Here is a 15,078-nt window from a genome sequence, read left to right on the forward strand (position 1 = left end):
TGAATATAAAATTCCTTGTACATTTGTTTTCTACATTTTTTGTTATTACACTCTTAAAATGAAGTAAATTTTCAGGTTACTTTGGTTTAAAACAACTTTATTTGAAGACTGACACGAAACGACGCCGCAAAACTAAAGGGAATACTACTACCCAATAATGGGAATCAATAAATGACGAAGCTACAGAAGACGGTAATCGAATATTCTCAAACAACAACAAAAAAATTGTTGTATATGACAAATAAACGTAATAGAGTTCATACAACTTATGGAAAAACAGATTTTCCTGATATTTCCAGGATTTTTTCTCATATATTTATATATATATAAATCAAAGTCCTGACTGACTGATTGACTGACTGACTGACAGACTGACTGATAATCAACGCCCAGCCCAAACCGCTTGCTCTAGAAGGCTGAAAATTTGCAGGAACGTTACTCATAAGTAGTAGGCGCGTACTAAGAAAGGTTTTTCCAATCCGCCGCCATCTTAAAAAATGGCGCCCAGAAATGTAAAAAATCTTTTCTATGCAACAACGTCCGCGCGTTTCAACCGATTTCGCAAATATTTAGTACACTGCTTTCCTTTAACCTATAGACGGGCTGAATGCTCTTTTGGGCTCGATTTGTTGCCATCTTTTAAAATGGCGGCCAGAAATTTAAAAACCCTTATTTATGGAATAATGTCCGCGTGAAAAGTAATAAAAAAATGTTCCGACGGGCTGACGGGCAACGCCGAGTGCCTTCGCTCCTAGGGTGCTACAAAAAATTGGTCATCAGTAAAATCTGCCCATTCTTAGTATCATTTTGATGGAAGTTCTTATTATACGCGAGCGACGCCGCGGGTAACAGCTAGTTTATATATATATATATATATATATATATATATAACTGCAGGAGTGTTTTATTGTTACTAATTCAAGCCTCAGAAATTTCCCCGAGTTTTCCCCAAATTTCAGTAAAAATTATAAATTTCCCCGAGTCTTCCCTGAATTTCAGTAAAAGTTATAAATTTCCCTGAGTTCTCTCTTAATAATTTTTAGGCAACACTTTCCGAGTTTTCCATGTTTGTATCAACCCTGCATAACCTAAAAAAAATTGTTTCTAGGGCACCTAAGATCCGGGGATTCAAGCTAGAATTCCGGGATTGCAGAAACCTTGAAAGAATATTTGGGAATTCTTCTTTGGGACCAGAGTCTTTTGAGAGTTCAAAACCTTAAACTTTGACGTAACGACAGTGTCCCCAAAAATATGGTCTGCTCTGTTTTGGTAGATTGAGTTTTAGACTTTTTTGGAATGGTAGTAAGTCTGTATACCACAATTCAATACAGCAAAACCAAAAAAAAATTCAACCCTTTCCCTAGTCCATTTAACAGAGATGAATGAAGGAATGTATAGAAATAAACCAATGCGGTTCAGCTATTAGACCAAGATTTCTTGTATTCGTGTTTACTAAGTGGATCAACAATTGGAAGTCCTGTCTTTGGTTTTTGGGATTTACAGGAATGAGGCACACGTCGACTTATGTACCTACAGCGCAAGACCAGAATTCCCTGAAGATTTTTCACAAGTCTGAAAGACTGTATTTTTGTCCCGCGGTATAAAAATTTGGCGCGAGAGAAATCGATGTAAATATATAGGAGGATAGGTTATTTTTTCGGTGGGAAAAATAGGGATCGAAATTGGCCTATTTATTCGAGTTCCGATTGATTTGAAGCCCCAAGTATTTAGTATCGTTGAATAGAGAACCATTCAGGCTATAAAATCCTCTTTTTCATAGATTTCCAGGCCTATTTCGAAGAAGATTTCCAGGCCTATTTCGAAGAAGATTTCCAGGCCTATTTCGAAGAAGATTTCCAGGCCTATTTCGAAGAAGATTTCCAGGCCTATTTCGAAGAAGATTTCCAGGCCTATTTCGAAGATTTCCAGGCCTATTTCGAAGATTTCCAGGCCTATTTCGAAGATTTCGAGGCCTGCTTCAAAGATTTCGAGGCCTGCTTCAAAGATTTCGAGGCCTGCTTCAAAGATTTCGAGGCCTGCTTCAAAGATTTGAGGCCTGCTTCAAAGATTCCAAGGCCTGCTTCAAAGATTCCAAGGCCTATTTCAAAGATCCCCACGTCACGTCTATTTGAAAGACTTTCAATTTCACACTTATGGTTACTCAACTTATGATTGTATCGACTATTTTCGGAAGATAGCCCTTGGCCAATAGTATTGCCATTTGTACTTATTTTGCCCGACAAACAGTGAGTGAGAGAAACTTCCGTATCAGGTTTCAATAAACTTAATTATAGGCATTTGCGATACGTTGCAACGCCACGAATTAGACAGTCAGAGGGGTCAAAAGGTCGCAAATACTATGGCATTATTATTATTTTTCGTTCCCTAGTCTTTATTGATTCTTACTTTCTTATTATTAACCCCAGAAGCTTTTCTTATTACTCGCGAGAAAACGAAATTGTTCAACGAAAGGAACCGTATTTATATTAAGTCATATAGAAAAGGGCCAAAAGAGTTAAAAGAAATCCCTCTTTAAGAAAATAAAATTAACCTTTGACCTGAGAGGCTAGCTAGAAACGGAAATTAAATTAACAGTAAATTTTCCTCGAGATCTTAACATCCTCCTGGACTTCCTTTATTCGTATGCAAATGAATTTAAACCTTTCTCTATCCAAAGAGTTCCTTTCTCTACAACGTGATTTTCCCTTCATTAATTTCAGGATTGTAAAAAGAATAAAGAAAAGTACAAAAAGAAGAACAAAACCTTGGGAGAATATTTTTATATTAAAGGCCGAGTCTCATTTAAAATGCTCTTTTTAAAATAAAATTTAATGAGGTAAGGGGGGGGTATTTTTCACTTTAACATAAGACGAGTTTAAAACTAGGCTTAGCAATAAAATTGAGTATAAGATAAGGCTTAAGCCTAAGCATCATTTCCGGTATATTTTTCACCTTCTACGTGACAGGGAACTGACATATAAAAAAATGACCCATCCTAAAATTTTGATGAGTGGACACAAAAAAAGTCTTTACAAATAGAATTTCGCCGTTCTAATCATTTTTTAACCATACTCCGTGGTTTTCGAGATAAAAAACACCTTTACACTTCTATAATAGATGACAAAACTAGATTTATAGGCTAAAACGATAACAGTGCTCAGTAAAGCCGAAAACCGAAAACCTGTGCTTTAACAGAATAAAAATTTAAAAATTTAAAAAAAATAAGGCTTTTTTCGCTTGTGCTGGCATTTCTAATGAATAGGGATATTCGTCTATTTAATTAGATGTAATACAGGGAGATATTAAAGTTAAGGGCGTGTTTATATTATCCCTGCCTTTGACTTTATCAGTTCCATTTCGGATAATATAATTTTATTTTACTCCAAAGGTTGTGTAGTTTAGTTTCCGTGTGTTTAATATTTAAAAAAATAGACCTACTCGACTATTAAAAATAGATGTAAAATACAGGGACTGTGTTTATATTATCCCTGCCTTTGAGTGTAATAGTTCTATTTCGGATAATTTTATTTTACTCCGAAGGTTGTGTAGTTTAGTTTCCGTGTGTTTAATATTTAAAAAAAATTAAATAATTGTTTTTGCTGAATAGAACTACTCGTCTATTAAAAATAGATGTAAAATACAGGGGGTATGCGATTTTATTTCGCTAAGGTTGGGGGGGGGGGTCCGAGTTAATTTGTATTATAAAAATAACTAGTAATAAATTCTAGATAGTTAAAAATCAGTCCTTCCCTGGAGTGTACCATTATATTTTTTAAATTGTTTTTAAGCTCAGCGTATATATAAATATCATAAATAAATAACTTTGTTTTTCTACTGATCATCTTCAAAGTTAAATAAATCTTTTATTGTTTAACCTATATAAATTTCTAATATCTATGATTTACGACAATAATAATAATAATATATAAGTAAAAACGAACTTCAAACAACATAAAACCAAAATGTTCATCCGTAAATTCCTTTTTCTCTCTCTCTCTTTTGGCTTCGGGCATGAAACAAAGGCTTAGCTATAGCTGACTTTTTTATCGGTATCATGGGATAGATTAAAGTCGTTTCCTTTATTACGTTACTTTTCTTTAATGCGCTGTTTACTTTAAGAGAAGCGTAACGCCAGAGCAATCTATTTCTTAAGATTCATTTTCCACCCCCAAAAAATTATACCGGAACACGACAAGGAAAGGAATTTATCTATTAAGAGAGTTAATTCAAATCCTAATGGTTTGACCTGTTTCCAAAAACAAGAAATAATTTTTTCCCCTCTCTCTGTCTTTACCACGTTATTATAATATTCTGGTTCGTGATACTTGGAGCTATTACTCTCCCGAATGTCTACTTTATCGTAGTAACTTAAATTTTAACCTGGCTAATCTAGAAGCTAAGTTACAATAAATTAAATACGAAACGAAAAATTAAATAATCATATTTCCAAACTAGAATATATTTCTTTTCTCTTTTTTTTTACCAACGTAACTATAAAATCTCGCTTCAAAATACTTGGCACTATTACTCTTTCGAATGTTTACTTTCATATAATACCCTCAATTTTAACCTAATTACTACATAATTAAAGTTATAATCAATTAAATTTGAAATCAAAATTAAATAACTATATTTCAAAACTAGAATAAATTTCTTTTTAGTCTATTTACCATGTTACATTAAAATTAAAACTCTTAATAAATGGAGCAATAACTCTCTCAAATATCTACTTTCCTCTGGTACCTTCAATTTTAATCTAACTACTCTAGAACTTAAGTTATTAAAAATTAAAGATAAAATAAAAATCAAATAATTATCACGCCTATATTGTGACTTCTCCTTGCACACTACTGTAAGGCGGGTAAAACATTTCTACAGGGGCTATGGGAAAATACACTAGGATGATAACCCCTATTAGTCTTCTTTCCCTACAGACATAAAAAATTAAAAAAAATAGTTTCCCGCCAAATATTTGGCGCCATTTCCAACAAAGCTACCAACAAATCAAGAATTTAGCGTCAGCTGTTAGGAAAAAAAAGGATATCTTTCTAATAGAGGTTTACCTACATTTGTTTTATGGCATGGATTTTTTAGAAGGGGGGGGCCTATTCCATTGGTGGCTCACAATAACAATCATAAATAAATCTTCCACAATAATAACGCTTATACCCAAGCGGCGAAGACTAAATCTCAACCCATGGATTAACTAACGCTAGCGTTAGTTAATCCATGCTCAACCGGTGTTTTCGAGGGGGTACCTACTATAGAGTTAAGGAATGATCTCGGATAATGCGAATCTGAAGTAGACAGGTAAGTATATACTCCCTCGTAAATATCCTACCAACCGCGATATTGCCGAAACGTGCGTTCCACTCGTTCAATCAGATTTCTGATCTCTCTCTTTCGATTTGGAATTTTGGAAAGCGAAGGGGGACAGAGGTCGTTTTCACGGGGACCAGGAGACTTTTAATGTCAAGAAGTATATAGCACACGTTTCTACTTTATGGGTGTTTAACGACAAAGTTTCCCAATTCACTCGGTGGAAAACTTTCGACTCTTTCACTATTTCGATACTATTTAGTTTATATTCCCTATATTTTGGTAATATTTTCTTGTAATTAGATTTGAAATTGATGTCTAAAAGAATTATATTTTGGTCTAAAATATTTCATAGCTACAACAATAACAACCAAAAATAAATTAACTTTACTAAGTGAAACCTGGGATTAGTAGAGGCAGAAGTATATAACACTTCTCTTCGAGAGAGAAGTGTACGACCACAAAGCGGGGAAATTGTAACGTAATTCTTCCCAACATCATTTTACATTTGGATCAGGCAATGTTACTAAACCGAATCACATACGCGATAAATAGTTCCCTCATCATTACTCAATTAGCGCTTAACTATTTGCCAAGGCGCATGCATGCGCTTGTAGATTAATTTTTGTCCCACGTGAAGACAATCAAGATTTGTGGGGTGATTGCTGAGAATTTAGTACTAAACAGTAATAGAATTCACCCCATGGTGCGATTCAAAGCTAAAATTTGTTAAGCAGTAGAGAAAATAAAATGGAGTTGAAACTGGGAAGAATCACGTTACATAACTAAAGCATCAAGAGGATGACAGAGTGTCATCCTTCTATTATACCCTTCTGGTATAAGTTATTATTTGAAGGAAAAAAATTATCTCTAGACTTTCCACGCTGCAACACCAGATGTTTATCATTTTGACGCGGCCCAAAATTGCCAAAGGGGCCAAGGAAAAAAAAAACAGAATTCTTAAAATAAAAAAATACTTTTCCTAAATAATTTTCTGACTTTAATTTTTTTTTTCTCCTAAGGAGAGACGTTGACTATAGGTTTATTTGCATATTTTTGTATTCTTTTATCCCGAAGGCAAGCAATAACCAGAGCCTAAATAATATAATTTATCAAATGAACGAAGAATATTTAGTTATTTATTTATTCACGTCAAAAAAAACTAATTCCAGGACGATGTAATATTTTGAGATGATTAAATTTTATCCTATCTCATAATACGTAGCCTAATATTAAACTTTGATCAATTATAAATTTTTTCATTTTAAAATATTTAGTTTAATCTAGTACAAAATTCCAAGGGGAATTATTATTATTCATTTTCTAAAAATATAAAATTTTAATATAATTTTTACGAGTAAATTATATTTCTACAGGAATATTAGACGTAAAGAATGAAACACCACCGGAAAAACAAAAGTTTCAAAGTCTAAATTGAAACTTTAATTGGGTCAAATAAATTAGCTATCGTCATAAACTTTTAGTGTTTTCATTTAAAACGGTACTATCTCTACCCTCATCAGGAATAAACATAACACAGCAATTAAATTCGGACATGATAATCCCGGGAGGCGAGACCCAAGCCAGGACCTACTATAAACGAGGCAGCTCTATTCTATTTATTGTTATACTCTGCCAGACTCGCTATGGGTTGGGTTTACGCGAATATTCCCCTAGAGGCATGGCTTATTCTAACTCGAATGCAATCGCAAGGTGGTGGTCTGCTGGTGGCTCGTAAAGGGGTCAGTATGGTCTAATGCCCTCCCTAAATCTCCATCTAAGTCTGTCTCTATTACCGGACAAGTCAACTCAAAAAGAACAACAGAAAGAAGCTTTTTATATCGAAGGACTCAATCCTTCAAAGATATGGATATTTATTTTCTAACACCTACAAGCCAAGGCTTAACTTGACAGAGGAAATTTTAAACCTCATAGATTCAATTATTTTGTTTCATGGGTTCTGCTTAAAAACAAAAATCCTATTAAATTTATTCTAGGGAGAACCAAGCCGAGGCTTAGTTGAAATTGGATTTTAAAGGACAAGAAATCTGTTAAAATATTTCTTTCCTCGGAGTCGGATTAAAATAAAAAAATATATAATAACGCAGAATTCGCATTTGCTTTAGAACTACCCTAGGGAGGTTAAGACTTACCTAGCTAGCTTGAATTGAAAATTTAATACTAACATTCCTCAAACTCAAAGTCTATGTCTTTTCTTCTATTTCTAATTTAATTCGCGACAAAAAGAAATATTTCCCTGGCACTTTCAAAATTGAAATCCAGTGTTTATTAAATTCAATTCACGAGAAAAATAAAGGAAAACTTTCGCGCTTTTTAAAAGATTATAATACTCTTTTCTTCTTTTTCCCTTCGGAGCCAAGGCTTAGGTAGACCAAGGCTTAGTTATTATGACCGAATGACCTCCTAACTGACCTCGCGCGTTGGAAGTTTTTTTCCCCAGGCCTTTTTTGTCTTCATTTTTAGCCTTTTAGGGTTAATTTCGGGGTTCTCCGCTTTTGATTTATTTTCAATAGTTTGATAAGGTTTCCTAATCAATACTAACGAGCGAGGCTTTTCATATCCAGATCAAAAACGCGCGTTTCTTTGATGTAAGCTTTGATGCTTCAAAGATAACGCTTCATTGCATTAAGTGCTTTGGGTCTCAGAACAAACGGGAACCAAAAGAAAAAAATTGCGTAACATCCTAACGTGTTAATTAATTTTAAGTTAAAAATATAATTAAAAGACTACCCAGTACCTAAGCCTTTAATATCGTACATGAAATTTTCAAATTCATTTTGTTTAATTGCAGTTTAAAGTAAACTGCGGTTGGTTTAAAAGTATTTTTCAAAAGGAAGCCTTCTTTCATGAGTCATAAATGGGTGATGTCTATTTTTGACCTACTAGCCTATACGATTGAATGTTCTAATGGCGGCGTACGGTAACCATGCGGTAACCACGTTGCCGAACCAAGGCTTAACTTAATACATAATTTCAAATAATACGGTCACTTTCTCAATTCAATCCCGTACTAATTGCAACTCAACAATATTCCCAACTCTTATTCCTAAGCTTTTATTATTTATTTCATTTATTTATTGAAATAAATGAAAATTAATGAATGATGCCCACAAAGTCAACTTAATTTCTAATTTAAAATAGGAAAGACAAATAAACTTACATCAATTTGATCCATTCCGACCTAATATGCCACTTGCCGCATTACGTCGCCGTCTCATTAAAATGGCTATCACCAAAACTGGCTTCCAATTAGTCTAACGCTAAAAGAAACGTCAATTAATAATTAATTTCAAACATACAAGGATATTAGGCCTTAGAAAAATAAATTGGAAGCATTAAATTTAATTCTTATACTAATTGTAAATTACCTTTGTTTAATTTTCTAAAGTTATTCCAATCGGAAACCGGCAAAAAAGGCGCTAACTGAGTACGTTGAAACTTAACCCGCGAAAGAACAAAGAGCTTACCGACTAGAAGAAGATTGATGACGTAATAGTTGCAGCCAATAGCGTTCTCTGTTTAAGGATGGGAAATTTGGCGGGCTTTTTAAACCGCAACGATATAATTTTAATTTTAACAATATAATAAATTAAAAATTGACGCTATTTATTAATAAACTCAATTTTAATAATGCAAAACAGTAAAATATTCCAAAAATTAACGGTGTAAAAAGATATATAATAGTAATTATACTATTATAAAAAGAAATAAAATACACTTTTAAAATTTAAATTTTCCTCAATCTGGGTAAAAACGATCGTAAAACCTGTACCAAAACTGTAATACCCAATATTGGCGGGACGGCGTACCATATAGGCCAAGAAGTTTCACTTAATTTGGTAAAATAATTGGAATTTAAACCAGTTACGAGAGAAGCGCAGGCTAAAATGAAGCAAAGTGCTCCGGCAAAAGCGTGAATAGATTTTATAATGACTGGCCGTTGGAAATTCTTCAATTCGTTACTGTATTTAGCAGCGATACCGTTAAGACAAACCCAAACGGTACAAATAATTGTTGCTAAACCAATCCAGGAATGCCAAGTGACAAAATGATTCTTCCCCAAACGATTCTTGTTGTAATAAACAACAGCAAAACCAACAGCGCTTAAAATTAATACTGTAACCTACAAAGCGAAAAAGAAACATTAAATTAGGTCAAATTGGCCTATTTTTTTAAATCATACCATAACCATCCAATGAAGGAAGACTTTAGTAGATTTTTTAGTAACTCCGATAACTGGCCATGATGAAAAAAATGAAACTGCTTCAAACATAAGAAATCCATACTGAAAACATAAATATTTTAGTTAACTTAACTATAATTAGTTTTACCATTTTTAATCAAATACTTACTGCAATGGTCATACAAATTGGATGTATTGAGAAAAAATCTGAAAAACATAAAACACCATAAGTCTATTATGTAACCTTACATAATAGACTTATGGTGTTTCAGAATTGCAAAATTTACGTACAATATCCAGGAATTGTTTTATAGAGAACGTAAGTAAGGAAAGCGGTGGAAAATACATGTAAAATCATGTTTAAACTCCAAGTAAGACCGCAACCATTAAAATCCTTCTTTTTACGTAATATCGGCGTGGTTGACACTTCCCCAATATCGATTCTAGGTCCTCTTATCGGTGATTCTTGATGATCTACTAACTTTTGTACCTCACTCTCGTCAAATAAAATATCCTCTTCATCCTCATTATCATCAAAATATAGCGTTTGTTTATCTTTACGTGTTAAACTCATACCTTTACATTGATTCCGAGGGACCGAGGCTAAAACGCTATATTACCAAGGAGGAATGATACTTACATAATTTGCTGTAATTTTCCTCCTATACTGTAGTAGTTTTCATCCTAAATAGTATAAAAAGTTAAAAACCCGTCCATGTTTAAAAAAATTACTTTAAAAACCCTTATTTCTTTAAAATCTTAAATAGGTTGATGTAATTTATTAATATTTAGTTGAATTTCAATTAGTTTTTTTTTTTTGAAAATTGGTCACCAGTACATTTATACACAAAATAAAATTCATGATATCAAAACTAAACATGATCCTGAAAGAAATGTTCCCAAATGACAAAACGCAATATTACCAAGGAGGTATGATACTTACATAATTTGCTGTAATTTTCCTCCTATACTGTAGTAGTTTTCATCCTAAATAGTATAAAAAGTTAAAAACCCGTCCATGTTTAAAAAAATTACTTTAAAAACCCTTATTTCTTTAAAATCTTAAATAGGTTGATGTAATTTATTAATATTTAGTTGAATTTCAATTAGTTTTTTTTTTTTGAAAATTGGTCACCAGTACATTTATACACAAAATAAAATTCATGATATCAAAACTAAACATGATCCTGAAAGAAATGTTCCCAAATGACAAAACGCAATATTACCAAGGAGGTATGATACTTACATAATTTGCTGTAATTTTCCTCCTATATTGTAGTAGTTTTCATCCTATACTGTAGTAGTTTTCATCCTAAATAGTATAAAAATGTTTAAAAAAATAGAAATTACTTTAAAAAACCCTTATTTCTTTAAAATCTTAAAAAGGTTGATGTAATTTATTAATATTTAGTTGAATTTCAATTAGAGTTTTTTTTTTTTTTTTTTTGAAAATTGGTCACCAGTACATTTATACACAAAATAAAATTCATGATATCAAAACTAAACATGATCCTGAAAGAAACGTTCCCAAATGATAAATATATCGTTATACTAAACTCTAACTCTTACAAAACAACAATGAAGAAAAATAAGGGTGCAAAAATGTCTTGTCTTGTCTTTCTTTAAAATTAAAAATTAATTAAACATTCTGGTTAATTATTCTTTTTTTTTATACAATCATGATGATGGGGTAGGGGTGAATAAAATTTGGCCTATTTCTCCGAGAATTCATGTATTTTAGCCAATAAATTACTGTCTTCTTGTAAACAGTAGTTTAACGTGATTTTTTGATAGTAGTCAGGGAATAAAGTGATGTTATCAATGACAGTATCGAGTAAATGAGCTCTTTCGACGCCAGTTCCTGGAATTGACATCTTTAGGAGGTTAAAATGAATGTGGAAATGGTAATAAGATGGTTGATAATGAATGTATGAACGAATTTCGTCCTCGGAAATGTTGAATTTGTCTTTGATTACCTCCTAAAAATTAAAGAAGAGGGTTTAAAATAGTATTTTCAAATTGGTATTTTTTTTTTTCAATATTGGCCTATTCTCTATACTACTAGCCTATTTTTTAGAGTGCTGGCCTACTCTTTATAGTGCCGGCCTACTCTTTATAGTGCCGGCCTACTCTTTATAGTGCCGGCCTACTCTTTATAGTGCCGGCCTACTCTTTATAGTGCCGGCCTACTCTTTATAGTGCCGGCCTACTCTTTATAGTGCCGGCCTACTCTTTATAGTGCCGGCCTACTCTTTATAGTGCCGGCCTACTCTTTATAGTGCCGGCCTACTCTTTATAGTGCCGGCCTACTCTTTATAGTGCCGCCCTACTCTTTATAGTGCCGCCCTACTCTTTATAGTGCCGCCCTACTCTTTATAGTGCCGCCCTACTCTTTATAGTGCCGCCCTACTCTTTATAGTGCCGCCCTACTCTTTATAGTGCCGCCCTACTCTTTATAGTGCCGCCCTACTCTTTATAGTGCCGCCCTACTCTTTATAGTGCCGCCCTACTCTTTATAGTGCCGGCCTACTCTTTATAGTGCCGCCCTACTCTTTATAGTGCCGCCCTACTCTTTATAGTGCCGGCCTACTCTTTATAGTGCCGGCCTACTCTTTATAGTGCCGGCCTACTCTTTATAGTGCCGGCCTACTCTTTATAGTGCCGGCCTACTCTTTATAGTGCCGGCCTACTCTTTATAGTGCCGGCCTACTCTTTATAGTGCCGGCCTACTCTTTATAGTGCCGGCCTACTCTTTATAGTGCCGCCCTACTCTTTATAGTGCCGCCCTACTCTTTATAGTGCCGCCCTACTCTTTATAGTGCCGCCCTACTCTTTATAGTGCCGCCCTACTCTTTATAGTGCCGCCCTACTCTTTATAGTGCCGCCCTACTCTTTATAGTGCCGCCCTACTCTTTATAGTGCCGCCCTACTCTTTATAGTGCCGCCCTACTCTTTATAGTGCCGCCCTACTCTTTATAGTGCCGCCCTACTCTTTATAGTGCCGCCCTACTCTTTATAGTGCCGGCCTACTCTTTATAGTGCCGCCCTACTCTTTATAGTGCCGCCCTACTCTTTATAGTGCCGCCCTACTCTTTATAGTGCCGCCCTACTCTTTATAGTGCCGCCCTACTCTTTATAGTGCCGCCCTACTCTTTATAGTGCCGCCCTACTCTTTATAGTGCCGCCCTACTCTTTATAGTGCCGCCCTACTCTTTATAGTGCCGGCCTACTCTTTATAGTGCCGGCCTACTCTTTATAGTGCCGGCCTACTCTTTATAGTGCCGGCCTACTCTTTATAGTGCCGGCCTACTCTTTATAGTGCCGGCCTACTCTTTATAGTGCCGGCCTACTCTTTATAGTGCCGGCCTACTCTTTATAGTGCCGGCCTACTCTTTATAGTGCCGGCCTACTCTTTATAGTGCCGCCCTACTCTTTATAGTGCCGCCCTACTCTTTATAGTGCCGCCCTACTCTTTATAGTGCCGCCCTACTCTTTATAGTGCCGCCCTACTCTTTATAGTGCCGCCCTACTCTTTATAGTGCCGCCCTACTCTTTATAGTGCCGCCCTACTCTTTATAGTGCCGCCCTACTCTTTATAGTGCCGCCCTACTCTTTATAGTACCGCCCTACTCTTTATAGTACCGCCCTACTCTTTACAATACCGCCCTACTCTTTACAATACCGCCCTACTCTTTACAATACCGCCCTACTCTTTATAATACCGCCCTACTCTTTATAATACCGCCCTACTCTTTATAGTACCGCCCTACTCTTTATAGTACCGCCCTACTCTTTATAGTACCGCCCTACTCTTTATAGTACCGCCCTACACTTTATAATACCGCCCTACTCCTTATAATACCGCCCTACTCCTTATAATACCGCCCTACTCCTTATAATACCGCCCTACTCCTTATAATACCGCCCTACTCCTTATAATACCGCCCTACTCCTTATAATACCGCCCTACTCTTTATAATACCGCCCTACTCCCTATAATACCGCCCTACTCTTTATAATACTGCCCTATTCTTTATAATACTGCCCTACTCTATAGCATTGGCCTATTTTATAAAAAATTAAGCCTTTTTTATAATATTTAGTTATTTAGAATATTTACCAAGGTTTTATCTCTTATATTTTTCAAGAGTGGCAAATTATTTTTATTTAAATCTCTCAAAGATTTAATATCCCTTCTGAATGGTAACGCTAAGATATAGAGAGTGTTAGAATCAACTCCGTTCCATTTCATATCAGGAAGCAAAAGAAATCCATTTTCATCATCCTTATCCTCAAAAATTATTCTTTCCGACTCTTTCTTATGTTCCAAAATATTGTAAACCCACTGGAAATGAATTAATTAATTAATTACATTTAATTAAACTCACTAAATCAATTAAGAGAGATGATATATTAATTTACTCACATCATGAGATAAGGCGTTACTGTCCTCCAAAAATGGTTTAACGATTGAATTATAAATATTAGGTGTTTCCATTACCAAACATGTTTTCTTCTCGGAGTATTTTTCAAGATGTTTTTCGGTTGCTGGATGAATTACTGTCACTTTTACGCCTTAAAATAGAATAAAATTAAATTAATTCAATTAATAAAACATTATATTAACCTTACTATTTAAAGCTGGATCAGGAAATCCAGTGTACGTTCCATAAACATCGTTACTAATGACATTTCTTAATTCCGTTGATCCATCTAACATCAACTTTGCATTTTCTTTTCCAAATGATTCCTTTTCCAAAATAACCACCGCTTTAGAGGGTGCTGTTTCCTTAGAGTTTATCCCCTCGGAAAAAATGTATCTTCCCTCGACTAATGGCAGTATCCAAATATAAGGCGTGTGATAAAAACTTCAATTTTAAGAAGCTTACCTTCGGCTTCTAAGAAAATGGTTTTTGTTTCTGCACTTTCTTTGAGAATGTTAACTAATCGAAATCCTTTAAAAGAGGTCAAAGGTTGACTGCAAACTTTATGAACTCCGTCTTTATGAGCCGAATTAGCGATTTGTTCGTTTCCAGTTTCCATTTCTCCGTCATCAGATGCATCCAATCTCAAACGTTTTTTAATAGGGAGGTTACCTTCATCATTTGAGCTCAGATCCAAGGGAAGTTTCGAGTTTGAATCCTCATCCGTGACAGTTTCTGACATTTTCTGGTCCAGAATTACTCTTCAGTAATTAAATCTCTCGTAATAATTAATCAGAATAGCGCAATAAGGCACAAAAGAGACTCTTGTTTCAAGTTTCAGGCTGAAACTTTCAGCAATGACAAGGCCAAGGCTTAACTCAATTTGAATCTACATTATTATACAAATAAACTTTTCAACTTGAAATTTAATTCGTCACTCGATAATTAATTTTAAGATGATTGGGCCTATAACTAAGCGAATTATTAATCAAAATTTAGAACTTATCGATGCTTAATTGTACCGCTAATTAAAGTTTCCTTTCGCGTCTACTCAAATAACACCAACAGCAACCATGGAGAAAATTGCGCGCAATCCTACTGTAATGGTAGGTTTTCTACTACAGTAAAATA

The 15,078-nt window shown here is 34.6% G+C and overlaps 3 protein-coding genes and 1 long non-coding RNA gene across 7 annotated transcripts in view; 1 reads left to right on the forward strand and 3 right to left on the reverse strand.

The window, feature by feature from the left end:
- Positions 1 to 8,823, reverse strand: part of LOC149610136 (glycine receptor subunit alpha-2-like) — a 157,682-nt gene extending 148,859 nt beyond the window's left edge. For 3 of the 4 annotated variants that reach the window (XM_089858975.1, XM_089858973.1, XM_089858972.1), the window contains exons 1-2: positions 8,709 to 8,823; positions 8,501 to 8,600 (exon numbers count right to left, since the gene is read on the reverse strand). The gene's annotated coding sequence lies outside the window, so the exon portion shown is untranslated. Of the gene's footprint in view, positions 1 to 7,472; positions 7,587 to 8,500; positions 8,601 to 8,708 lie in introns of those variants that run through there. The other variant, XM_089858974.1, reaches the window with a different exon arrangement.
- LOC149610141 (uncharacterized) lies at positions 6,909 to 9,070 on the forward strand. Its single transcript, XR_016376573.1, has 2 exons — positions 6,909 to 7,061; positions 8,729 to 9,070. It is a non-coding gene; the product is annotated as an uncharacterized LOC149610141 (long non-coding RNA).
- Positions 8,946 to 10,112, reverse strand: LOC149610142 (transmembrane reductase CYB561D2). The gene is made up of 4 exons (XM_089858980.1): positions 9,815 to 10,112; positions 9,693 to 9,730; positions 9,524 to 9,625; positions 8,946 to 9,463 (listed from the first exon to the last, which is right to left on the reverse strand). Exons 1-4 carry the CDS (start codon positions 10,095 to 10,097, stop codon positions 9,068 to 9,070), a joined length of 819 nt encoding a protein of 272 aa, XP_089715106.1. The 5' UTR covers positions 10,098 to 10,112; the 3' UTR covers positions 8,946 to 9,067.
- A 773-nt stretch (positions 10,113 to 10,885) lies between these two features.
- Dcps (Decapping enzyme, scavenger) lies at positions 10,886 to 15,035 on the reverse strand. Its single transcript, XM_089858984.1, has 5 exons — positions 14,413 to 15,035; positions 14,156 to 14,353; positions 13,950 to 14,098; positions 13,644 to 13,868; positions 10,886 to 11,502 (listed from the first exon to the last, which is right to left on the reverse strand). The coding sequence occupies exons 1-5, from the start codon at positions 14,687 to 14,689 to the stop codon at positions 11,236 to 11,238; spliced, it is 1,116 nt and encodes a 371-aa protein (XP_089715110.1). The 5' UTR covers positions 14,690 to 15,035; the 3' UTR covers positions 10,886 to 11,235.
- Between the last annotated feature and the right edge of the window lie 43 nt (positions 15,036 to 15,078).

This window comes from Phalangium opilio, unplaced genomic scaffold (genome assembly GCF_054372755.1).
Source record: "Phalangium opilio isolate 3A_F unplaced genomic scaffold, DU_Popi_V2 ptg000329l_1, whole genome shotgun sequence".
NCBI lineage: Eukaryota > Metazoa > Arthropoda > Arachnida > Opiliones > Phalangiidae > Phalangium > Phalangium opilio.